Consider the following 27,730-nt stretch of genomic DNA (forward strand, 5'->3'; position numbering starts at 1 on the left):
TGATCGTGTGAAAACGTATGCCCATCGACGACCGGTTTTGTGCTCGTGCTTTGGTCCATGGGTTTCCTTTTTTACCTCGCGCTCGCGTTACAAGGCAAGAAAAACGTTCTGCGCTCTGGCGGAGCAACGCCGTTAATCTACGCAATCCAACTGATCAGGATTGCTTTCGTTTCTGTCACACGATACATAGTTATTTACGAAAGAAATTCTGTTCGTCGACGGCGCTACTCAACGTTGCTACCTTTTTCTCTGGCTATTCGTATGGAAGAATCTCGGACAAGATTCTTTTATTGCGAATAAATTTTATCGTGTACACAGAGCTATGTGGCTAACTTATAAACTTTAAAGTGCCTCGAACAAATGTGACTCGACTAAAAGACTTTCTTTCACAAAACACTAATTTTTCCTTCGATATTAATGTCGCAAAAGAATCGTATGAATAAATTAAGGTCGTGCAAGTAGTGTCGTATAAAATCACTCGCGTCTTTTTATTCAACAAAAATATTCTACGTACAAACGAACGGAAAGATAAACGACGTCGGTTATCAGACCAATTATCCCGACGCGAAAAATCGCCACTTTCGTAATTAATTTCGAAACGAAACCCTTGACGGGAAAAGTAATCGTTGCGCAAGGCTGCATGCAATTGTACCGGTAAAAGCGTTCCAAATGAACAAGTCGCGTCTCGACGCTGGCTACCGGACGGAACTTTTAATTAGATAAAAAAAAAAAAAAAAAAAAAAAAGACAAGAAACAGGGAACGAGAGTGATGGTGGAACGAAAGGAGCGAAAAAGCGGGAAAAATCGCGAAATAAAATAGGGAAAATTCGCATGCAAACGTTCGTTAATCGGCATGCTGAAAGTTACGAAACGCCGGATGTGAAGGTGAAAATACATCGAGGCAGGACATATTTACAGAGATGTAAAAATGTAATCTACGTACCTACTTGACGTCACAAGCCGCGTTAAAACAGGGCACATCTCAGTGAGTATTCATTATAGGGTCGAGATGACAGTAATTAAGCAGGCATTCGTTACGAACGCTCGTTAGGAACCGCGTCTTTTATACGCACGCGTATGTACAACGCGATTTCGTTGGTTGGGGTGGCTTTTTCTTTAACGACGCCTCGAATGAACCCCAAACTCGATTCATCGGTATCTCCCTTCCTTTTCTGCCCCCCACCCTCTTTTTTTTTTTTTAATTCATTCATCTACATTTTATCCAGAGGATATCTTCTTCTTTTTTATCCGTTCTTTTAATTGTTGCTAGATATTTATAATCGAATCTAAAACCATTGATCAAGTTAGAGGTTCGATTGGACCAGGTTGCAGAACAGAGACGTTCCTTCGTGAAAGAAGAATCCACGTTTTCTTCTAACTAGCCGATACGTACACACTCGTTCGACTATCGTTTAATATTCCAAGGATTGTCAGAAACGTTCGATCGAAGCAATTCTCTCCTGAACCACGGAGGTATGGATTCTCATATCGCCTATGCAAATATCAAAAGTAATATCGCAATTTATTTAATCGACGATCGATCGTTTCTAAGACTACGAAAGTCGACACATCGGTGCGTTGTTTTCTAACCATAATCAAGTGCGATTCTCTTGCATTGGTGTGTGCCAACAAAAATACATATACCTATATATTTATACATATACGTATATATATACGGTTCACGTGAGTCCACGTAATTGCTCTTTCAAAGATCGTGCGCCTAGCTTCGCTCCCAGTTCTCCACCAACGATTCAGTGACACGGTGGTCTTTCAACAAATATCGCTGCTCTATATTGTCGTTGTTCTACTATCGAATTAATTGTACTATCGGCGGATGCAAATTGAATCACGTCTTTCGTGTATTGTTACGTTGTGCGTTCATTGGAACTTTTATTATCATTTTTTTTTTTCTTCCAATTACTAACTACTCATTGTACGCTAATCTAATCGAACATTGATTGACTCTGATCGTCGGCAGAGAAGCCGAGAAATCGTAGGTGCACGATCTCGAGTCGAACACGATCGATGAAGGCAAAGAACCAAAGAAAAGAAACAGTGAAGTAGGAGAAGAAAATGCGAGCTTGTCGAGGAACGTTGATTCGAGTCTCTATTTGCAATATTTTTCTCTGTTCTTTGTTATATTCTTTTTACTTCCTTGCCAGGCATGGCGACCTGTAGTTTCGCGAGAATCTGTTTAATCTGTTTTGTTCTTCTTTCGACGACGATTGAAAAATCGGTCGAAATCCGTCTGTACAGTCCTAGACTATATTACTTTTGTTACAAAAGCTTGAAAGCTAGCGGGTAAAGAGGAAAAATGAAAATTCTACGGTTATTTCTAATATCGGTTAAATCAGAGTGAAACTTAGATCTGACTCGCGAAACTGAGAATAAATTTGAAGAACCTCCGACAGAACGTAGAGATGATTTAGAAAAAACAAACGAGGTAATTGAAAAAAGAGAGTAAAGGCAAGTTTTGCTTGTTCTTCTTTTTTTCTTTTTTTGTCGTTCGAGTATCGAAGGAAATGAGAAACGTTATGAATTGAGATTGCACACCCGAATCGATTCGCATTCTCGAGAAAGCGCTAAGATATGCTCTGTGACGTTTGGTGGATAGAGAAGCGTTCGAAGGACAACAATTAAACGGAACGAAAGGCAACGAGAGAGAAGAGAAGAGAAAATAGAATAGTGTGAGGCGAGGGGGAAAGAGAAAAAGGCTTTAAAAATTTCATATAAAATATAAAACGTGGCCGTTTAAAAGAACGAATCATAATATTGAACGGAAATCTCTAACGATAACGATGAAGATTTTCGTTTCGATTCGATATTTGACTTATTCCGAATAAATTTGATATATAATTAGCATCGCGATTAAATATAATTTAACTGTATTGATAATAATTCGTAAAAATGAAATGAAAGTCGAATGAAAAATGGTATGACCATATGAAATTTTTAACGCGGAGCGTGTGTGGAAGGTAAGAGAACGAAGCCACGCAAGAACAGAAATTAATTATCGAAAAATGAAAAACCGGGAGGGAACGTAGTGGTAGTAACGAAAAAAATACTGACCTCTGTAAGCCTTTGTTAATGGCAAGCATGGCCTTGCCAGTGCTAAAACAAAACACAAAAAGAACAACGTAAGAAGAGAGATACTCCGGGAATGAGCCAATAAAATCGGGATAAGAGTCAGTCGCTTCCTTGTGCTTCCGTTTTATCTTTTTTTTCTGGCATTTTTTTTTCTTTTTCCTCGTACGGAACTACCATCTATGGTGCCTCTCCGTTTTCTTTTCTCATCGTGGATAACGCAACAGGCAGGGAGGTAAAGATAGATTAAGAAAGAACTAGAGGAAACAAAGAGAAAAAAGAGAAAAAAGAAAAAAGATTGTCAAAAAAAAAAAGAAAAAATAAAATAGATAGAAAATGGAATTTCTCAGGGTAGTTTTCTCCCTTTTCCTGAAAGGAGGGGAGAGACAAGGAAGCGTAAAAAAAAAAAGATTGCGGTGACGCAGCATCGATCGAAAAGGAAACGAAAAAAGTACGGAATAGAGGCAAGCGAAAAAAGCGAAGCGCATTAATCTACTTTTTCATATTTCTTTCTTTTTTGCTTCTTTTTTGTCTTCTTTTCTTTACTGATACACTTCGAATCGTCGAATCTTCGTACGTGTTCGATTCGATCGATCCAACGTTACACGAGTCTTCCGTCATAAAGTTTACTCGCGTTTGACTGACATGGACAGACAGACGGACCTGAAGTACGCTCGATATCCGGTTGTTAAGCAAGTTAAATGACACGATGACATGATGAGGGAAAGTCTTTATCGTCATCTTCGTTCGTTATATCATGTCTCTGAATGATAATTCTTTTTTTTTTTTTGTGACGGCACGCGTCGTGTTTTGCAGAGGCACAGAAACGCGGAACGAAGGAGAGACGAGAATTGCTTTTTCTAGTCTGTTTTGTTATCGACGTTTCTCAACTCCATTTTAATCGAATTCGTCGTCAGCTTCGCATCCACGGTAACGCATTTCCGAGGACCACGAAACCTTCCTCGCGTTTCTACGAATGAGAAATTATTCAACAAATTTTCTGTCACACATCGTCGTTTCAATCATACCATCGTGCTAAAAAAGGAATAAAATCGTTTCGACGAGCCAGCTTACCGTGGATCGCGAAGACCAAAACCAAGAAAACTTACAGAAATAACAGAACGTTTGTATGTGCCTTGCTCCTCCATGTTTCCAGAGTGGTCAAGGATCAGTCTTCTGTCTTTCATGCGCGATCAAATGCGATTTTTTTCTGGATCAATAGACTTACATCTAGGTAATTGGTAATTAACTTTGGAGACCACCTTGTACCACTCGTTCGTTGGGAAAGGGCGATTGGATAGGTGATGTTCGGAGGAATGGAATAGAAAACGATCCAAGTAATAGAAGAAATCAAGGAAATAATCGCTGGTGCTAATGATACGATGAAGAAAGGCCGGACGACGTTCTACGTCTAACTATCAGTGATTTCAATTAACACGGGTCTCGATTAGATTAAACGTCGATACACGTCGTTTCATTCTCGCGTTTCACCGTGTATCACAGCTGATCGTGAAATATTGATATCGCAACATCGATTCTACGGTCGATCGAAAGGTTTCCAACGATTGCCCGACTGGTAGCACCTGTCTGGTCTACACATTTTTCTGATGTATATTTGCTCTGATTTCTTTTTTCGCGTGCATGAATTCTCTATCGCGTTTGTTAAATTTCGTAAGTATCACTGACAACGAAAGTGCAAAGTCGTTCGTATTGAAAATTTGACTTTTGATAACCGCGACGACCATTCTTCGTAAAAGAGAACACGTGACATAAACTAAAATCTCGATGAGAAACGTGCACTTAAGATGAAACTTTGATCGCGTTGAAACATGCTCACACGTAGTCGAACATCGAATAGACGAATCTAAGATGAAAGAGAGAAAAAGAAAAGAAATGAAAAGAAAATATGTAGACGAGGTAATATATCGTATGGTAGATGAGGTGCGTAAGGAGGAGCCTGCAGTGTACTCAGGTACTTAAACGGTGAGTGTGTAAACAAAGAGAAAGAGACAAACAGCGAATCGATCGACCGATCGTTTTAAAGACTCTACTCAAATTTAAACCTTGAGCTTTCTTCATTCATTATCAATCGATCGATGGATCACGCCGAGTATGCGCTCTATTGAACGAGACGCTAAACAAACATAAAAAATGGAACGGAAAAAAGGAACTGAGTCGGAGAAAGGAAATGAAACTGAATCGAACTAAATGGAAATAGAAGAAGAAGAAGAAGGCGAAGAAGGTGAAGAAGAAAATAAGGTAGAAAAGAAGAGAAAAAGAGTAAGAGAGAGAGAGAGAGAGATCTTTGGGTAGAGCGAGTAGAGGCGAGTAGGTACCTGGATAGTGGCGACAGTGGAATGTACCTGAAGCGGCCGGTTGGATGGTGGATCGGGCCGCCATATCGTCGGGTCGCCTGCGGTGTCAGATAGGCCAACGGCGGTATCGCCTTGTTGTTGTTACTCGGATTGTTGGCGAACTTGACGGTGATCGGCTCGGATGAGCCCTTCGGAACGGTACCGTTTAACTCTTGAATCGCCCTCTCGGCCTCGACCCGCTGGTCGAACCTTATGAAACCGACCCCTTTCGACAATCCTGTCAGTCAATCGGTTCAAGTTATTCATTAGACTATCATTCTTTCACGTTCTTATCAAACGAATAACGGATACCGAAGATATGAGAAGTTTGGCTGATTCCTCGTTGACTGTTGAGTGACTATGCGTACATGCGATTCTTGACGTTACGAGAAATCTCTCGATGATTCAAGATCTTCCTACCAAACTGTCGCTACAAATTTCGTAGATGGCAAATAGTATCGCAAAAGCAGGGAATTTGCATTACGATGAATCTGTTCGAACGATGATCGCGGATAATTTTGAGAGATTAAGCGAAGGAAAATGGAAATTATTATTATTAAAGAAGTATTCGTGAGCTATTGCTTATATTCTATCTATAGATACACGTAAAACATTGAAACGCAGTTTATTTGGAAAATCTTGGAATCCTCAAGAAACGCAATAACAAATAACCTTCTATGAAATCCATCAGCTACAAATCGTAATTGTTTAATAGAAACATTTCAATAGCAATCCAATTCGTCGAAGAAAGTTGCCTTTGCATTAACGATACTCGGCGATTTCTAATAAATCGATCGTGAATGCCAGCGAACCTTCTTCTTGTACTTTCCACCCCGTGATCAACGACGAATTCTGTGTAGAATGCAACCAAGTGCATTCGAACGAGTGGCTCGGTGCGCACAGATTCGTTTCTTTACACCGATGTCGTGTGTTCTCGAGTGAGTCGATCATGTTTTCTCTTTGAAGCGATACCCGCGAAGCTGAATGGGTTTGGTAACGCGGCAAAAAGGAGGCGAGAAGGTGTGCGTGTACGTGTACGTGTGTGTGCGTGCGTGAGTTTGTGTGTGTCTGTGTTCGTGTGTGCCATGGATCGAGGGCACGGTCGCAAAATCATAATCATAACAAACGACAAAAAGCGTAAAGAAACAAAAATGGCGCTCGGGATTAAAAATTTTGGTCTTGTAGCTGTTGTCGCGGTCACGTGAAAAAAAGCAGCCAATGAGAAAATCAAGAGAAAGTAATATAAAATTATAAAATTAAATAAGAGAGAACAAGAAGCGACTTATCTTCTATCGATTTCTCTTTTTCTTTTATTTTGCATAGTTGATCGTTCGATCCTCGCGAGAAATTCATTCTCTTACTTCCTGTTCTCTCCGTTGCTAATAATATAAATTTAACTTAATCTTTTATATCGGTGACAGTCTAAGTAATTGTTTCGCGGGACGAACGAAAACCGAAGCATACGAAGGAAAACAATAGAAGAACAATTTAAAAAAATAGAAAAAAAATTGACTGAAAAACGGCTGCTTTTGTTGGGCTTCGACGTAATGAGGGAAAAGAAAAAAGAGTTGTATGAGTTACGTACCGGGCAAATAGTCTCCGCCGCCGGTCACAAACTGTCGTACTAAACAGAAACGGAAAAAATCATATCACGTTAAAAGTCAACTGGCAGCATACACGATTCGCTCGCCCCTGATTCGTCTAGGTGGGAGGGTATGTAATAACGAATAACCGGAAGAAAGAATAAAAATTGACGAGAATAAAAGAAAGAAGAAAGTAAGAAAAGAAAGTAGTAGAAAGAAAACAAAAGGAGAACGCTTTTTTCTCGAAAAGTATTGAATCTGATCTTAAAATTATGATGAATTCAAATTGGAAGAAAGGAACAAATAAATAGAGCATGAGGTTTCAAATGGATTCAACACTAGGCACAGAGAAAAAAGACGTTCGATCTGGAAATAAATTTCGACAACGTTCCTCGTATGATATTCACTCTTTCATGATGTCGGATAATCAAAATAATCGGTGTCTGAAGAAACAATAAATCAAAATTGGTCGCAATGAGATGAATAAGGGGCGAGCGATCATTCTGTTAGATGTTTTACGCCTAAAAATTTCTTCGTCCTTAAGTATGTAAAGAAGTCTCGTTTTTGTTTGCTTTCTGTTGTAAAACGCAAAGTATCAAACAGTACTCGAAGATAAACTGAAAAATGCAAAGAAATGAAACGCAACAACAATGAAGAAAAGAAAAGAATAAAAGGAAAAGAAAAAAAAAAAAAAACAGAAATTGATCGTTCGAATCGAGGATCGCACTGTGGAACGAGTGTAATACAAGCAAGCCAGGAACGAAGGAAGAGACCAGAGGTGGGTTCCACGTACGATACGTATCCTAACACCAGTGTCGTAATAAGAAAATAAATAAAATTATGAAGCTATAACGATAGAACATCAAAAATTAATGACACAGTACGAAAAACAGGAACCAAAAGAAGGAACCAAAAAAAAAAAAAAAAGAGAGAGAGAAACAAAAACAGAACTGATTAATCGTGCGAACGATGGTAACAAATGTATCAGAATGAAAGGTAACAATTCACAATCACAGGAACTAACAACGAAAAACGTCAATATGGATATAAAAGAAATGTAACGGTATAGGGTGGTTAGGCCATGAGGCTGTGCGTGAAACTGGGGATGCAAATAGAATGCACTGCTAACAAAAAAGTAAGCTGAGAACGTAAATAACAATAACGAGCGAAAAAAAGACAAAAGAGTATGGAATCAAAAACGAAAATTTGCGATCGTGTGTCCTCTCGAATGATCTCGAATACAAAGTGTTCTTTGTTACTAACTAAAGAGAAAAATGGACGAGAGAAAAAGAGAGGAAGAAAGTAGCAATCGTTAAACAGATCGGAATGAAAGATGCGTAAACGAGATCACGCAGCTCCGAGACGACATCGACCAACGAAAAGTGTATACAGCGTTCTCGTTCGCTGTCTAAAAATTAATTGAAATATTCGTCACTCGTTCACAACGATCGTGTTCGTTCTCGCTCTGATTGCAGGCGCACCGATCCACCCCACAATACGACTAAAACCCCATGGCCTACTTTCTATAATTCTTCGTCAAATTGTTCACCAAGCTTCCTAACGAATCTCCTAATCGAACGGGCGCGAGTCTGATTCGCGCGGTCCCGATCTACTTTGATCTTCGAACAAAGCAAAGGGAAACGGCCTTTTCCCCTTAGAGCTGCCGAATTCCATGGCCTTCCACAGGGCTGATTACATTCTACTGGCCGATACGATCCTCGTCAGTTGTCAGGAAATTAGAAACTTACCGGTGATGTTGTCGCAAAGTATCCGCGATGTGATGATTCTGCCATATGGGTTGAATAGATTCTCCAGGTCTTGTTGCGTCATGTTCTTCGGCAAACCGCTCACGTACAGGTTTGCCCCTTTGATCGCCTCGCTGCTCGGTCTCGCGTACGATACCTGCCAAGGTGAACACTCGTTAATTATACCAACCGATAAAAAAGTAACGCAAGTCAGAATTAGAAAAGTTTGTAGGTAGATGCGTTATACGTGACTCGGAAGGAACTAGAGATAGGAGACACTCTACTTCGATCTTCTTTTTTCAGTGGATTAACATCATGTACGTGGTACGTGAGCGGAACAATTTTATCTGTTCTGGTGGAGTTAATAAATAGCAGATGCGATAGTGTCTTTGAATTCACGCCAGCCTATTTCCATCATCGCCACACCGTCTAATATCATGAATAATCTTGTTCGTATAACATATTTCAAATAATTAGCTTTGACAAAATAATGACTCCAAAGCGCAGCTTCGCGAGAAAACGCAATAACGGCAAGCTATTACAGATTTTCGCGAGCCTTTTGTTCCCGAGTTGTGGCTAATTTATTTCTGGTCAAACTATGTAAATACGTTAATGAAAGGCTCCGTTAGACTGAGATTAAAAGTAGACTCGAGTTCGTGACAGCATATAACCCGTGTATCGCGTATAAATCAGATCATTCATGGGAACTTTAGCTCGCAAGTCAAGTATTTAATTCCAAACACACGTGTAAAGGAATTCTAATAAATAGATAATTTGTTATGTCTAGAGATATTTAAGGAGAACGAACCTTGATCGTTTTGTTTTGCAGACGAAGACCGTTGAGCGTGTTTATCGCCTTCTCAGCATCCTCAGGCCGGTGATAGTTAACAAAACCGTAACCTAAACTCTGACCTGTAACAGAAAATAAACCGTCATATTAGACTATCGGACAACTTAAAAACCGATAGATACACGTAGATCGATATTTCCGCCTTTTACGATTATTAAAAGGTATGATTCGAAGAAAACGCAGAGCTCGCGTACAGTAACGTGTGTTCGTTCATTGAGTAAACGAGTACGTGACATCGACGAGTGTTTTTGAAAAACAGGAAACGCAGGCGGTGCAATACGGCCCTGAGAGATCGCGGCGAGGTCGAATATAAAGCGGCAGAGGCTCGAACCAAACGACGCCCCCGCTACTCCGACGCCCGAAATAGCGTCGCGACGTCCACGCACGTGCTCTCCACTAACGCACGGAATTCAGAGACGGGAGTACGCCAGGCGAAATTACGCTGGATTACGCGCACTCGAACGTGCACGGTCAGTCAGCGCAGCGGAAAAATTCGTCGACCAAGATAACGGAAACACGACGTTGCGTAATCGTTCCTTTATTCCTCGGCGAGCTTCCCGAGATTATCGATAAAAATTCGATGGTTTCTTCGACGATGAAAACGTGTGGTGTAGCTATTCCTGTTCGCACGATTGTTCGAAGGAAAGGAGAACTCCGACCGATTGTTGGTACTTTAAAGAAATATCGTCTGGAGTGACATTACGAGTGTTTAGTATCATGATAAAAATGTAGGAAATCAATGGACACGTGATGTTTGAAACCGCGATATTTGTATTATTCAACTTGTGACCTAATGATTTATACTGTGTACCGTGGTTGTATCGCGTCTTTACGAGATTGTATTCGATTTGAAAAGGCTTTCAAAGGGGACTGATACAAAATAAACAGGCGCAGACGAATCGATGCCGAATACTCGACCAAGACTAAACACCGTCCCTCGGTAACGTCTAGAAATCGATAAACAAGTGTAGAAAGACGTAACTTCTTCTTATGTTGAACGTTTATCCGTACTATCGTAATAGTAAGTTTCCGCTAAAATTATCACAACAATGAGCAACTGTCTGTTATTCCATCAAACTGGAACAAGGAATTTTCTCCAAATTTCTCAATAACGATCGTTTAGCATCGACCGCGATAACGGATGCAGTGCAAGTTTAACTTACCGGTGAGTTTATCGCGAATCAACTTGCAGCTCTCCACCTCGCCTATGCTCGCAAAGAGGGATCGAATCTCATCCTGTGTCATGCTCTGTGGCAAATAATTTACAATGAGATTCGTCTTGGACTCTTCCTGCGAGGCCTGTCCGAGGGTGGATCCACCATTTTGTTGCACGACTGTGTCCATTCCGTTCGCCATCATTGCAGTCTTCTACCGAGTTCTCTCTAACTACGTACGAAATCTGAAACAAGAAAGCGTCCTTTTATCGTTACGCAACGAATAGCTGATACGTTTCTTTTCAGCTTCTATGTATTTTGCTAAAATAGTTTCGTCCTCTATCTCTCGGTACTCTCTTGGGTCAGCATCGATAATGTCAATCGTCTGGCGTCTACCGATCGACGATACCTTCTAAAGCTCTTTATTACAATGCAATCGATCACCTTGTTGTTTATTTATCGTGTAAGGAAACAAATGTGTCACTGGGAACTCGAGAGACAGACAGTGATACTCAACCATTGAAACGTTGTTCGAATATTTTGTAAAATTATAACGATAAATTCCCGGTTTCGATTCGACTACTCGCCGACACTAAATTTTGCATGTACTTTTTTTTATTGAAATAATTATCCCAACGATAATATTGATATCTGGCTAGGGGCTCCTCGATAAATTCAAATAACATGTCAAAGTTAGGTTATCGAGGCGACGAGGAAGAACACAGGAAGAAACAGACAAGTATAAACACGGGCCGTCGTTGGAATTTTGAAGGACGTAAAAACGCCTGCTAATCAACACGCTGTAAATGATGCATAAGCTTCTTGCGGCACTGACAATACAAATTCGAAGAGACATAGGTCTTTGCTCATATTAGGTATTTACATGGTAACAAGCATATTTTCGCTAATGAAAACAAAGCATTATAAACAGTTCTTAATACATATATACGAATTGTTCAAATCGATTCGTTTACGACGAAAAAATTTTTTAAGTATTTGAAAAAGGTTTTTTTTTCCTTTTTTTTCTTTATTTTTTTATTTTTATTTTTTTTATCTTTTATCTTTTTTAACTATAACGACACGCGAGGATCATTATCTTTCTCGTAGACTAAATTAAAAGCAACTGGAAAAGACAAGACGCGTGGCACGGTCACGGGCAACTTACGAAAATTCATGGTTCACGCAACTGGATGCTGACGTAATCTGACAATGACTTTCAAAACACAGCGTGAAAAGAACAGGCGGAGGTGGTGGTTGGTAGAGACGAGGGTAAGGTCCAATAGAAACGCGGATAATTTAAAGGGGCGACGACCCCCCTTTCTGGTTTAAAGGGCTCGTCTCCCTCGTGCCTTCCCCTTCCGCCCTTCCAACGAAACCGCCGAACTCGATGCGTTTACAGGGTGTCCAATATCAATCGTACGTCTACCATTCCATTCGCTTTTAAAATTTTGTATATCTTTTTTCCAATTAAACTGCATTACATATCAAATTCTTTCTTCTGATACAACAAATGATATTTTTAACAAATGTCTAATCAAACGTAGCGAAAATGCCGTGGAAACTTAAAAAATGAATAGACGTAGAAACTTAACGTTTAATATTTTCTAGTTCAAAAGGTGCAATGATCTCGACGAACGATCATCTATCGATTCCTATTACAACGTACCCGTAAGAAGAATTAAGTAATTTTGATCGAAACACCCGGTATGTGGTCGCACACGCCTCGAGCGAAAGAGACAGAAAGCGAACAAAATAAAAGGAGAAAAAAAAAGGGAAAGAGAGAAAGGGGAATTATACGCGATGGCCGTAGGGTGCCGATGGTGTTCATGGTTAAGGCGAATACACACAGCTGCCACGCATGTACGTATATCAGACTCGGCATGAGCTATCGATGGTGTACATTTTAATTCTCTCTTTCCCTTCCGCCTCCTAGCCTCTGTCAGTCGTTCAACGTAGTCATCAGCTGTCCTTGGAGCCACCCCACGCTGGGAGCCTCTGTGTCTCATGGCTGTGGTCACCCCAATCGAACTGACCACGTTCTCTCATGAGATATCTTTTATTATATGTATAGGATAGATAGCTTTTATCGTATGCATCGAATAATGTGCCGTATTCAACACGAGACATGGGAAAAATAAACTACAACGGCGGACGGCTGTATTAATTCAAATTTTCTATTCGAAACGCATCGAACATAACTTTCCGTGTTACGGTTACAGGGTGTCAAAGACCTCTTGGGAGCCTGCCGAAAGGTTTCCAACAACATTTCCTATTAGGGGAATCGAATCCTCTTGAAGGAAAGAAGCCTAACTCAGGACGAACGTTCCATGAAATTTTAAATCCACGAAACCTATATCGCTACGCTCGTGACTAGTAGTTTTACAGAAACCTTATACCAGAAAATTATGACTCCAAGAGTCTGCCTATAAATATCGCGGTTTCTAATTTTCCAAAAAGATATAGCATCGCGTCAGTGGTCGTCGACGCGTTAAGAATAGCAAAACTTTTAGTAAAAGCAAAAGATTGTTCGAAAATAATCCGTAGACTGTTGTGTGTATGGCACAGAATGAACCCCTTCGAAAAGTGTCGACGTTATTCTTCAACAGATTGCTTGGTGAGCTTGATGGTGTTTACGAACGAGGCGAGGAAAAAGGCGCGCTCAGCAGTCGGAGAAAATGTCGGAGCCAGCAGTTATCGTAGCCCCGCATCTTCCGTAGTTATCGATCCACGTTCTCTCTGTCTCTGTTACTCCGATGGCCGGCATCGCGATATTTTAGGACGGCAGAATGGAAGCCGAGAAACCCCATTGTCGGACGAGAAGAACGCATCGAAAAAGTATCGTTCGCCGGTGACTTCGAAACGCGACTCCTGTGCCACCGTCATTATCCGACGACAATGGACGTTATGCATGGATGCGTGTACGCATATACGCGCAACCTGGGGTTGTCCGCGGCACAATGCGGAAAGCCACCCCCTTTCGCCAGACTGGGCCTCGCAAAAGTCGATCTCCGTTTACGATCGTCTCTCGGAGTATCGTTCAGCGACAGATAGCCTTCCACGTTTCTTTATCGTCTTTAATTTTAACTCGCAGGTGTTTAAGTATCGTATATCGAATCTAATTTTTTTAAAGACAGAGATTACGAAACGAGATTGAAAATTACGATAATTACGGTTTCATATACTTTGTAAAACGCTTAACGATATGGAAAAATTATACGAAGCATTACGAGTAATTTCTACTTAATGATCCTCGGTGTAATGAACTGCAACTGAAATTAAAGTTCGTAGGAAACTTTCCTAAAAGTATAACCTGTTTTTAATACGCTGAAACTATAGTCCGTCATTTGTAATTCGATGTTGTAAATTAAGAAATTAATATACTATACAGGTTATAAATAATGCAGCTAACAGAACTAAGGAAGACGCGAGGATTCAGTATCCTTGAGAGGAGGATATCCGGAGATTTCCTCGAAGACAATCTAAATTTCGAAGGAAGGTAGCAGGTGGGTCTTGCAGGGGGTTAAAGTTCGATTTTCACGTACGCTTGGCAGATACGATCTTCAGCCGGTGGCCAGGTGGCCATGGCGACGGATCGTGAAAATCGCGTGGCCGGGACCGATCAATACGAGCGCGACTCCTCGGTCCCTGCCTCGCTGGTTCACCCCTCCCTCACCCTTCCTTCTATCTTTCTCGCTCGGTCGTGGTTCGGGAGTTGTCTCCCTCTTTCTCGCTTTCTGTGGTGCGCGCACGAGACCCCTTCCTCTCGCTACAATTCCAAGGGAATCCCCTCCCGCGCTCGCTGACGCCCCTTTCCGCGCGAGAAAGCACACACGCACGCACGCACGCATGTACACGCGAGCCATGCAAAAACGCAGTAGCTCGTCCTGCTATCGGAAAGGAATATGTAGCAGCGTTCACACAGCAGAGGGGAAAAGGGTAAAGGCAAGTGGCGGTCATGAGGACGATGGTGGGGCCGAAGCGGCGGACGGGTGGCGTGTAGAAAGAACGACGACGACGAAAGCATGCAGAAAGCAAAGGGTGAGAATGAGAATGTGCCACGAAACTCGCAAGGCACGTGCTCCGAAACCCCTCGAAGAACGAGCTGCTGCACACGCAGCATCCAGCGTATCTCTCACTGACAATGAGATATTTGCGATTAAAGTGGATGGAAGACAAATGAAAATCGGGAAACCCGAGCAAGCGAAGAGAACGAATCTTCAACCCGGCTTACCTGTTTCCACGCTCTTTTCGGGATCCACACCTTTCTATCTTTACGATCGATGCACGCGTAAGCACACGACACACATCCACACAGAAACACAGAAAACACTTTTCTTTATTTTTTCGAAACGCGACACTCTCCGTACTATTTTTCCTCTCCGTCTCGCGACGTTTATTCCCTTTTCTCTTCCGAAAGCTCTTTTCGGTCGCACGCGAAACCGAGCAACGTGCAACTGGCCCGTGCTACGCGACTACTCTCGTGGTGCTGATCGATGTATCGCGCCGGTCCCTAGTCTTCTCTCTAACTCTCTCTCTTTACGTGCACCTACTATCACGCTCTCGCACCGCCGCCCGGAACAGAAGGGGAAATCAATGAAAGAAAAGTACGACGCGAGCGCTCGTAAATCGGCATTTATGCTCGCCTCCTGGTCGACGGTCCCTCGGTTTCACTTTGACGAGCACATACGTGTGAGTGTACGTGTATGTGTACGAGTGGCTCTGCCGAAAATTAGTCGCGTTCGATATCGTCGTAAAATGGGATCACCAAATTTCGTATTCGTCGATCGTGATAAAGAAAACGAGGGGTCGGAGGTATACGGTGGGTATGATGTAAACGTACGTGTATATGTGCGCGTGCGCGTATGTGTGTATGTATGTGTGTAAAAAAAATAGAATACGATATACGTGTGTATGTATATGCGTGTATATGTGAATGTGTAGAGGGTTACGCGAGACTAGAAATTAAAGCGTTAAACACTATACTAAGGAAACGGAAATAACGATACAACACGGGCGGAGGCTGCCTAGAGACTGGACACGCCAGTCGCGTTCAAGCGGCTTGCACAGCTCGGTGAGCTCGTTCGGTCAACGTCGGCTTGATTCGGTAGCGATCGCGCACCCTCGGCTAAGCTCGTCGCCAGCCCACTACGAACCCCTCGTTTTATTACGTATCTCCTCCTACCGACTCGCGCGTACGCTGCGAGGGGTTGCCGATCGAACTAATAAGAGACGTATGCGCGTTCTTAAATAAACTGTGACCTCCCATCGCCGATCGAACTCTCTGGCCCCTCTAAACATCCTTTTTTCCCCTCGTCTAGTTTTGCCAAATTTCGAATTTCCACGCCGTATCACGGTATTTAAATTATTTGCAAAGTAAAGCTATAAATCTTTCACGGTTCGCTCTTGAACGCTTACAATCTCGAGAGTCGAGTAGCGCGTCACGATTTTTGTTTATTCTGTCGTTCGGTTTAAAAGTAACACCTGTCACTTTGTTTCAATCGCGTCCTGTTAACAAGAGAGAGTCGACAAAGTACAGACAGTTCACATACAATATTTCAGTGTCCCCTCGAGATGTTTGCAGGGGTTTGTTCGTTAGGAAATGTTTGCAACATGGCTCCCCGACATTACGAGGCAGAAGGTATACCACCCTCCTCCAGCCTCCCTCACCCTGCTTGCATCACCCCTTGCATCAGATCATGACCACCCCTTCACGGATTTTGACCCCCGTCGTCTCGGTGCGCTATCGCGTCGATACAAGAGTACTTTTACCCCTTACGAGGCCGCACTCGATCGGTAGTGAACTCGAAACCATGAATTACATCGTCGAAACTCGCTGGTGGCCATTTGCCAAAGACCATGAAATTGAATCTTTCGAGGAGAACCGGCAAGAAAAAAAAAAGAAAAATCCGTGTCTGACAAAACACTACAACTCGTGCTAGAGTCAAAGTCAACGAGGTGAAAAATCTCAAGAATAAAGTCGACGTACTCGGCGAACCTTCTGCCTGATTATCCCACTCCAATTGCTTTACTTTGATTCATCGATCGTCGCTTCCTACGTACGCACTTTCTGCTCGATTTGTTTAGAGTTTTGCCGATTGTTAGTTAAACAAATTTTTGGCATTATTTTCATTCTTTCCGATATGAATAATTTCCAAAAGCGATGCAAGTGGCTGGCCACGAACGCGGGAAAATAACGAGGAAGAATCCCTGACCTTACCCTGGCTTTATCTCCGCAGATCGAGCGAGGCCAGTCTCGAAAATGACAGTAGGCCAAAATTATGCAGCGCTGACGAAACAAGCCGAGCAACACTTGGCGGTCGTGCCAATAACCGCAAGTTCGTGTTTTCGGAAATTCATTTCCGTTATATTACGCCACTGCGCCAAACGAATCAAACTATTTTGCGAGAACTTCCTGGACACGCATTTGTTTGATGTATCCTCGCCTTGAATCATTTTTAAAGCTATTGCACAAACTTACGAAAATTTAATGGCGATTATTCGCCAGTCTTTTTATAAACGTCCGAGAGGTCTCTGCACTTTGCAGCCGATTAGAAAGAACAGCGAATTGACTCGAAATAATTGGAGTTATGTTAACCGTTGAATGCTCCAAAAGCACGAGTAATCGACACACAGCTCGTCGGTGCATGCACCAACTGTCCACCACTGAAATTATAAATACATCCACGTATAAACACTATAAATATACACGATGAAGGTATACGGAAAAGGCTGTCTTGGCCTCATATCTATGCACTGGAACGACGATAAGCCGTATCATCAATCTACTCAGGTTTTTCGATATAATTAGGAACAGCGAAAACATCTTGCCTTCATAACGAAAGTACAATTTATACTTCACATCGCTGCCTCTATCAATTTCTCGTTTAAAATCACTATCGAGAAACGATCTTTACATACTCGGGCCTTAACGAATTAAACAAAGAAACGATTTTTTCGATTGACTTCCTGCTTTCGTTGAGACACGAACGATTGACCAGGTTCTTTGCATATTACGTACATGACCGGACCTAACGTTGGCGAAAGAAAGAGAAAGAGGGAGCAAGTCGGTATTGTCTAGCCGCATGAGAAAAGAGGGAACGAAACTGGGACCGGGGTACGGGACTTGTAACAGATGCGAAACGGTATGCAGAAAAAAATAGGGACACGTAGTGGACGCATATGCGAACGCGTTCCATTATGTTCGGTGGCTTTAAAACCGGCCACACGGTGCGACAGGAAGTTGTCACCGCATTACCGTTGGAATTATGAAAGTTTGCCGGCCTCTGATCGCCTTAGCGACACGACCAACGGTGAAACAATATTCTGGTCGTCGAACCAAGAGGGAAATTTGTCCTTATTAATGTCTAGAATCGCTTTTTATTCGCTCGTATGACCGGTAGTTTCGTAATTTCGATTTGTGCCTAATGTTTTACGAACGTTTCGATAAAGTAACGCGTTACGTGCAGTTTTCAGCGAGAAAGATTTAATATCCTTCTGTGGAAGAGATCAAAAGCATGAAGAAACATAAATCGTGAATCATTTGTGGGTACGCGTCTGACAAACGTAAATCGAACAGCCCTGTTCTTTCGTTCGGTTATGATCCAGCTGTCGAAGCCTACGTTTTTGGGGTTTGGCCCCACCTTCGTCATCGATCCGCCGATACGACCGTGCACGAGCATAATTCTACTCAGCTCCGCCACGGGAGCAGTAATTCCGTCCGTGAAGTTTTTCTAGGGTCACTGAACTCCCGGTGAGATTCGTCGATAATCCACCAACTTTCCTATTTCTCGACCTATAAGCATTCCGTGGGGAATAAGTTCGATGCGTGACGAAAACAACTGAAATACGGCAATGAAAGTAACGGAAAGAGTAACGGTAAACGTTGATAAAAATAGTTCCCTAAATACAAAGTTAAACATGCGAGGGGATAAATAATTATATAGGACGTATAAATAATTCTCAACGACCAAGAGAACGTTTCACCTCTGCTATAGTCGATGGATATACATATTCCGCGTCAGAGGGTCGAACGTTGGTATTATCGTTGAAAACGATAGAAGAGGGATGACGATTTTAACGAGCATCTGCACGAAACAGACGAGCCGACCCCACCTAGGGAAACAGAGGCCGAATGTGGTGAATCGATCAAGCGAGCATGTAATCGCTGTGCTAATTAAGGTGCGATCGATCGATTCGTTGGTGGTCGCGCTTCGGCGTCGCTTCTCCCGTCGTCGTTTCAACGCAATTGTACGCGTCGATCCGTGGATCGTTTCTCTCTCACGAGGCAATGATCGTATCACAGAGTACCCAGGGAAACCTTACTACTCTCCTCGAAGTCCACAAAGAGTGATTACGTAAAGTAAACAAATGCTCGTGAAGAGAAAAGTAGCGTCCGGTCATAGCCGGATGATCGAAAAATTCTTTTCGCCTACGATGGTACGCGCCATGGTTTTCATACGTCGTACTGATTAAACGAAGAAAAAGCTATCGGGGCTACCTATGTCATTAACTTAAGCGTCATCGACGTCACGGGCAAAGGAATGGAAATGAAACGAGGCGATTAATGAAATTCGACGCTGTAACTCCACTCAGAGTCTCAGAGAGACTTCAAAGATAGCGATAGAAATAAGCAACATCAAACGAGACAGGACAATTTTCACGACACCACTCATGTCGAGACCATCGTTTATTCAAAGACCTAGGGTGATGTTTAATAGGAGAGCCACGTTGACTACCTCCATTCCCTATATTGCCGTCGTTTTCGTCCTCGATAACTCGTTAGCAGGATTAGCATAGCTCTGTTTAAACTCGAACGAAGTTTCGGTAGATTGCCGCGGTGCGTGGATACACGCATCCGCAAGGGTGGCGTTGGCAGGATGCTCGGCGTTGTCAACGTTAATACCGTATAAATCTCGGGAAGGGGACGGCGCGTGTGTGACGCGTACGATGCAATCATATTACGTATGATGGACGAAGAGTCGCGAATAGAACGGAGGAAAATCGAGAGAAAAAGAATGACGAATGGACGGAGGGAGAAGAGGCGAGAGAAACAGGGTGAGACAGAGAGGTAGAGAAGCTCCATTGATTGGTCGGTGGTACGGTGGAACGTTGCAGTTGCCCTGGGGGTATATGAACCCCGGCACGGTACTCTCTCTCTCTCTCTCTCTCTCTTCTCGCTCTTCCACCCTCCTTCCTATAGTTTACCCTCGCTACGATTTTACCCCACGGCAAAACGCAGGCGCGTCACATGGACCCAGAAACGATCAATACGAGCTTCCCCAACTAGACCTAGTCTCTCTCCCACTCGCCGCTTTTCTATCCTTCTTTCACAACCATTCCACTCTATCATCCTCCTACTAGGTTCGCAACCCTCGGTCAATCCTTGATATCGTGTTGTTCGCCTGGGAATTTTCATAGAAAAAGACCCGAAAGAGGAGAAGTAATGTACGATGGTTAGACGTTAGAGGAACTATGTCTCATAGCTTCTTCCTTCCTCCGCACGATATTTTCATCTTGCGTTTCGTTAGAACAATCTGGTTCAGAAATGAAATAGTCTCACGGATCGAAACGAGCGAAATGAAGAAATAAAAGATGGCGAAATTGTAATTTCTCTGGCACAAAAAGGCAGAACGGAAATCGTTACGGTGAAACATAGGAAAACGGAAGGAAGCGATACTGTAAGATCGTGTTCGCTGAAAACGTTCATTGGCACACTATCTAACACCCCTTTATCCCTCTCACGCACCATTGTGATCGAGGCCATCGCGGACGGAAGCGTCCCTCTCGAGACTTCCTGCTTGTCCTCGACGAGGACCCGCAGTGCCAGTTGCTCCATCCTGGATCTGCTTGATCCTTCATGCACACTCTCGCCGTTTTCCATCATCTTGTTACCGAACATATTCAACATATTCGATCGACCGTGTTTTTCGAGACCGTATTTCTCTCTCGTTTTCAGTTTCTCGTCTTTCTTTTTTTCCTCGTTTAATTATGACTTTTTTTCTTTCGATTCTTTTTTTTTCCGTTTGCTCTTTCGCCGGTTGCTCCGCAAGTGGGAAGAAGGATTCGAACTGAAAGTTGGCCGGAGAACCGTGGGTTTGGAGTCTGCGTTCGCGTTCTCCTGGCCACGTTGCTTTCGGCTGCCACGCCCAAACTTCTCTAGCCCGCGATACTGCGCCGTAGAAAAACGTCAGTTGTTGCGCGCCGATATTTTCACCGTGTTCCACGGATAGAAATACTTTTTAAATCGTGCTTATCGTAACTGAGAATTCACGCCCAATGTCAATCGATTGCTATGACGAATTAACATTTCGATTCTTTTTACACCAAGATCGGTATCTATTTTTTTCTCTAATGGGATAACGATAAATTTAAATCAATTTGAATTTGAAATGAAGCTGAAACGAATTTAACAAAATTTGAAATATGTTTCTACGAAGCAATCAGGGGAAAACGATCCCCGTAATCGGCCAAGAGAACGCGAGAAAAATAAGTTCGATAAAGGAGAATGATCATGGCTGCCGGAAGGATCCTTCGTTTGGTCCTGTATAAAGGATGTTCCGGCAAAGGGTTTACAAACATATATTATAATGATCGGCACCTGATAGCGCGCTATCAAAACACATAGATCGATATACACAGAGATCGATAATAATGTTTGCAATTATAACGGTAATAATAACAACAATAATAACAAGATAAGAATATAACAATAATAATAATTCGAAGGTCAGAATCACAGAAGCAACAAAAGTAAAGAAACAAATGAACATACCGGTTAACGATGAAAATCAGTGGTTGGAGGATGCCGATATCTGGGCGTAGAACGAAACGACGGTGGGTTAATGTTTTTTTTTTTCGTTTTTATTAGTTTTTTTTTTAAATGAAGTGTTATCTCTGCCTTTTTTTTTGTATATATTATCTATATCGCTAGATTTTCATTTCGTTGTTATCTCGTTTGATGCTCGTTCTTTGTTCCGTTTCGTATTTAATTTTCGTTCTTTAAACGACGATGTGTGCGTGTTTCGTTTATCCGTTTGTTCGTTTATTTTTCGTTCTGAACCGTGCCCGTGTTTTACGCGATAATTTTAATCGATTTTTAAACGGCCAAGTTTGTCGAATTATGGCGACGAATTACAAGTTCAAGTCCTTCTCCAGATATCTCTCTCGCACTTTCTTCGATCGACAACGAAGAATTACAGTCTATACTTTATAAAAACAATCGAACCTACTGGATACACGACGATCGCACGTACATATGACACTTGATTTCTTAATGTATCGACGAAACGAAAGGGGAAAAAAAAATGACGAAGAAAATCACGGAACACACCCTCGAGTGTCTCTCTTTCACACCCACCGGCCAACACTATTACTTCGTCTTTCTCCCTCTACCTCTCCTCCCTTTCTCATCCGTACGTTTTCCTTTTCCCTTCTCCACAAGACCTCTTCTGCCGACTAAAGGATCTTCCAGACGACGATTCCTGCTCTCTGTATTTTTAACACCAACCTCGTCAACGTATCGCACACTGAATTATCTTCGTGGAGAACCGGCGACGTATACTTTATCCTCGTAGCTTTAATTATCTTTTTCTTTTCCTTCGTTCTTTCTCTCTTTCTTTTTTTAGACGAAGTTAGAAGGAGAACCGCGTGCACGTCGATCGAGATCGATCTTCGAGAAGCTGACCGTTCCAGGAGGCGAAGGGATAAAAATAAGGATCCGGGAAGGGGGGTAGAAATGGACGAACGAAATCATAAGATCCCCGACGAAGACGCGCGTGAAAGAACGTGGTACGACGATCCAAGTCTGTTGACGAAATTTCTTTCTCCGCTGACCGATCGACTTCAACTTCGATTATTTCGTTTTACTCGCAGCTCGTTTTCTATTAATCGTGTTTTCTATTGATTACTGTTGTTGCTGTTGTTGTCGTCCGTTGTACTCTTTTTGCCTTCGACTTTTTCGTTTCTCTCTTTTCTTCCTTCTTCCTTTTTTTTTTTTTTTTTTTTTTTTTTTTGTTAGTTTAAACGCGGTTCGAAGTTGTGCGTGAACACACGCGGTTTTCGATTAGTATCTCGTTGACACGTGGGCGGGAGAAAGCAAGAATGATTGATCGGTATATACGGTGAGGACGATTCTATATGTACCAACGATACGAACGTATTGTCGAATTAAAGGGTCAGAAATGAAGATATACAAGCAAATAGTAAGAATGTTGCGGGTATAACGGTGTCTACAACGCAATGCCTTTATGTGGTGCGGTAACTAAACTGACGGAGCCAGGCCCTGCCGCCAATCGCTGCACCCTCTGTTGCCCGCTGCCGCCACCGCCCCCGATGCTACTACATCTACCTAGACTAGAGGGGTGGGAGCCGCGAGGAGGATAGAGGTCGAAGGTAACAATCAAGGAAAGCGCGTTGAATAGAGGAGGATCGACGAACATTGAGGAATGTACGCAGGCGCTAAAAAGAGGCAATGACTGCACCCTCTCCCTGGATCGCCACCACCGCTTCGATATCTCGCGGCACGCCATCTCTCGATGGAGGGGTTGCGATGGCCGCGAACACGGCCAAGAAAAACGGAGGAAGCTAAAGCGAGGAGAAAGGATGAAAAAAAAAGAGGTAAAGTCGAAAGAAAATAGCAAAAGACCTATCGAAGAGAAAGAAGAATGCACGCGAACGGATCGAAGGCAATGGCTGCATCTTCCCGATATCAGCAAGTATGGTTGTCCGTTTGTCGACGCGGTTTGAAAGATGGAAATCGGGCCACGGAGAGCGGCGAGGAGGAAACGAAGAAAAACCGTGGCCGGAGGCGACGGAATCTACGCAGGCGCCGAGTGACGAAGAAACGCGAAGTAATACTTGGTTGGAAATTGTCGTGACGTTAACTCATTCGACGTAAAGAGTTGCATGGATGTAACTACGACGAGGATGTATGCGTCAGAAGGAATTCTGACGAAGTAATAACTTTTGCTGAAAATAACTTCGCATCGTTCCACACTCCGCGTGTAATACTCGTTTGCTGATTCAAACAGGAACACGAAAAAGTAAAAGATTGAGGAGCTTATAGAGACCTAAGGAGTCGCGTGCGTCGGACAGAAATCAAAGAGGACTGTTCTTTGACCTCTCTGGACATTAGGATCGGCTGAAAAGCTGTTGAGAGACAAATACGCAGAGAAAGAGAGAGAAAATGAAATCGAGGGTAGTTGCACGACGCACGCAGGCGCTAGGGAAGGGTCGTGAACAATGGCTGCTCCCTCTGGAGATCCTCTGGACCTTGCAACCACCGATACTGATTGAAATAGCACTCCCGAGGACCATATACGAGGAGGAGAAAGAAAGAACGAGGAATGAAAAAAAGCAGTTAGTGGATAGCTGTTGATCGAACAATCGCCGTTTGGGACAAAGATTTTGGAAGAAAAAGGGAACTCTCGACTCTAAAATAGCAGGGCGTAGCTTGCATACAGGTGGCAGAAGAGCGCGGTAAAAGGTTGGAAAGGGGAAAGCAACCGCCGCTAGCTAGGTGGCCCGGGAAAAGGTGTTAATCGCAAACTCGAGTGGAGGCGGACGGTACTCTCACAGACAGGGATGCTACAAAACTACTCAAGGACCGTTGTTTCAACGACGTTCGCCAAAAAAAATTGAAAAGCAGAAAATTTAGAGGTAACGGTGGACACGAGATAGATACGTGGACGCGATTAGAGTGGACGAATAATAAATTCGATGTAAAAATATATTTGAATATTTCGTCAGAGAAGTTGGTCTCGCCGTCGTGTTCCGAGGAACGGGGGTTGAATTCGAGGGGAAGAAGAAAAAAATGGCTAGACGTACGGGGGAGTGCACGTGCGCAAGCGCTACTCTCGAGGGTTGAAGAGGAAGGGGTGAAAATTCAGGCTCCGCGAACGACGGAAAGAAAAGAGAGTGGAGCGAAGGCTTGAAAAGGGGAAGCGAGCGTAGGAGAGGCGGGTTGGTAGCCCGTGCAGAGCTCGAGAACGCAGGCGCCACGTTGAAAATGGAAACCGTCGTCCCAGGGGTTGACCTCCCTCTTGTACGAAAGAGCTTTTCGACCGTGCGAATGCGGCCAAATTTCGCCGTGCCTTTACCACATAGTTCACCACTATCCCCCTCCTACCTTAATCATCCCCAGTCCTCCCGCCCCCCTTTTTTAACGTGCACGGACATCGACCAAATTTTCCAGAAAGTTAAACTCGAACCGATATTCAAAATCCGATGATTCGTACGATTCGTTCTTTTTCCCTCGTTGAATATAATCGCTTTAACTTTTCGACTTTTGTCCCTTGCGTCCCGTCCCCCTTGCCCCTGCCTTTCGTCACTTCTTTTTTTTCCTTTCCCCTTTTTCGTTGTAGGCACAAGATATTACAGGCTCCGAATTGAATCAAGAGCCCCTTTTTTGTCGGAGCCCTAGCTACCTGGAGGAGGTGCATTCATCACGGAATATTGTAACGCTATCCCTAGCGGAATCTTGAGAGGACACGTGCTGCGTAAATGGGTCCACGTGCCTCGGGCATCGGTAAATCACACAATACGACGATGCAGCGCTAATGAAACGTTAACAAAGAAAAAAAAATCGAATTACGCATTTCCTATCGAAACTTTTGTTAGTTAAAAATAGCACCCCACTTTTCCTGATCCCTTTATAGTAACAGCAGATATATGAAACAGTAAATTTTCGAATGCAATTCTATTCGGATAAGAACAATCACGTCGAATACGTAATTTATAAACGTCTGCCTCTTTAACATGTACGTAAACGAGTAAAGTCATAGTCTGCACTTGATCGACGATTATCTTATCTGTGATCGAGTACAAACGAGGAAAGTATCGATCGATAGGATAAAAAGTACGCGAGCCGACGTGAATATCATTTTCACGTTATTACTCGAACGGCGTCAATGTTAACGAACGCTCTGCAAAGAGGGCTCGCTAATGACTCGGCCTCGGAATTACGAACGTGAGTCGATCATCACGGCGGAAATAATTGGTTTGCTCGTTGCCGCCTGTTACATTCGCAACGCGAGATACAAGATACGCGGATGAAAAAGTCACGCTGAGAAAAGAGCTGCCCAGGAGGGGTCGAAAGAAAGCACAAACGGAGCTAGATAGGGGGAAAGACGAAAAAATGAGGGGATGATAATCTAATGGTAAATAGCATGCATACGAGGACAGACACGGGCAACGGCGTAGCCTGTGCAAATCTATTCCATCGTACTCTATAAATAGATGCTCGAAGAAAATGTAAGTATACGTATTAGACTTGAATTTAAATCAGAATATCACAATTTTAACTTATGCCTCTAAAAATCATCATATAAATAGCTTCTATCAACTGAAATTACCATTTTACCGTCGAAACAAGATAGTTCCATACACTGGTTATCTCCAATCGCACGAAACAAAAGATAACATCCAGCCGTATCGTAATACCAGATATTAAATCCAACGTGATAATAGGGAAATTGAAATTATCCGTCAAAATACAGTCTGGATGTTCGACGAAAACGACGACGTTAAAAAAATGCAGCCAGACAGGGATGGGGCAGACGGTAGCACCGCGTAAATCCCGAATCCCGTCTCGGGCAATTTATAACGCTCCTCCTCTTTGTCCCAAACTTCCGTTTGTTGAGTATCCTGGGAACAGGCAGTACCTAGCCCAATTGCCCCCTCTTGCTACGCCATTGGGCGTGGGGTGGCAAGAGGAGCTCGGTGCCCAACGGCACAGGGGTTTCGAATATCGATCTCTTGCGTTCTCCTAGTTATTCACTCTCTCTCCTACACTTGCACCGGCTCTCTCTTTCTCCTCGTTTCTCTCCCTCCACGTTGCACAGAGCTCGGCTGCGAACAACTCGGGGAACAGAGAGGGACGAGGGTGAAGGAAGGGTTCACCAGGAAGTCCCAGCCAAAGCCCAGGAACGGAGGACATTCACCAGCCGAACAAACACACGTACATGCACCTACCACCGATGCGAATCTTGCCCGGACCGCGACTCTCCAATCTTCAAATTCCCAACTTTTTACGCTCTCGATCCTCGATGCTCGACGATCGATGGAAACGATTCTATCCAGATGAATTACAAAATCCATTCGACTACCGTTAGAATCCAAGATGTTCTTATTATACGTAGCGCTCCCTTTAGAAAGTGTTTGCTTATCCCAAGGATCGCGAGAGGAGTTTATATCCCTTCAGAATTATAACCACTTTTCGTTCCTTAATGGAGTCGTTTTTTTCGTCGCAGTTAGGGAAGAAATACCTTGGGAATCCAATAATCCTTCATTTTATAAAAGTAATCTCCACAACTAGACCGTGAAATTCTACCAAACTTCTGTTTAACCAGCAATTTGGAAACCACTTTCGGATAGTTTTACACGAGTTTTATCAGCGTGGTTCGGGCTAGTGAAAATAGTTCGTAGGACGAGCGGTGTCCAGGAATTATGCGGGTTCATCGATTAGTGGACGCAGGTAGTTAACATAGTTACGCGTTGTTGGAGCATTGAACCAACTATTCGAGAATGTATCTTTTCGGAGGCAACAGCAAGTTTCCATAACTGCATCCCTTCTCCCAGTGACACGCCATATTTGCGCTTGCTCATCCGGGTGCTTGGCCAAACAATAAATATGCGTGACTTAAGCTCACTTTGCATGTTGCACGGAGCGGGTTGCGTGGACCCGGGAACGAGGCTGCACACGTGCATCGGAGGCTGAATCCGTGCGTCTCCCCGTAGCCTGATAATCGAGCCAGGGTTATGCATGCGGATTACGTAGCTCCCAGTCGCGTATCAAACGCGTGCCAAACTCGTTATTTCGAAATTGTGAATCTTCCACATTATAAAGGACGAATCATTCATTGTTCGATATTCTATGCGGCTCGTGTATCCCGAACGTGTTCTTAAAAATCTTTCCCCACTCAGCATGTTACATCGAGTACGTAGAAAGAAGGACAAACGTTCT

General features: G+C 43.1%; 1 protein-coding gene across 14 annotated transcripts in view; it reads right to left on the reverse strand.

Annotated features, from left to right (window-relative positions):
* LOC139988468 (ELAV-like protein 2) overlaps window positions 1–27,730 on the reverse strand; it is a 51,970-nt gene that overhangs the window by 14,611 nt on the left and 9,629 nt on the right. For 2 of the 14 annotated variants that reach the window (XM_072005956.1, XM_072005954.1), the window contains exons 2-8: window positions 10,780–11,015; window positions 9,575–9,678; window positions 8,770–8,923; window positions 7,024–7,062; window positions 5,421–5,676; window positions 3,070–3,111; window positions 12–695 (exon numbers count right to left, since the gene is read on the reverse strand). In XM_072005956.1, the coding sequence (XP_071862057.1) occupies window positions 329–695; window positions 3,070–3,111; window positions 5,421–5,676; window positions 7,024–7,062; window positions 8,770–8,923; window positions 9,575–9,678; window positions 10,780–10,975 (1,158 nt within the window). In that variant the 5' untranslated portion in view covers window positions 10,976–11,015 and the 3' untranslated portion in view covers window positions 12–328. Of the gene's footprint in view, window positions 1–10; window positions 696–3,069; window positions 3,112–5,416; window positions 5,677–7,023; window positions 7,063–8,769; window positions 8,924–9,574; window positions 9,679–10,779; window positions 11,016–11,287; window positions 11,685–15,001; window positions 16,876–20,515; window positions 21,518–21,541; window positions 23,143–27,730 lie in introns of those variants that run through there. The other 12 variants (XM_072005953.1, XM_072005955.1, XM_072005959.1 and 9 more) reach the window with 12 other exon arrangements.

Source organism: Bombus fervidus, chromosome 6, assembly GCF_041682495.2.
Source record: "Bombus fervidus isolate BK054 chromosome 6, iyBomFerv1, whole genome shotgun sequence".
Lineage (NCBI taxonomy): Eukaryota > Metazoa > Arthropoda > Insecta > Hymenoptera > Apidae > Bombus > Bombus fervidus.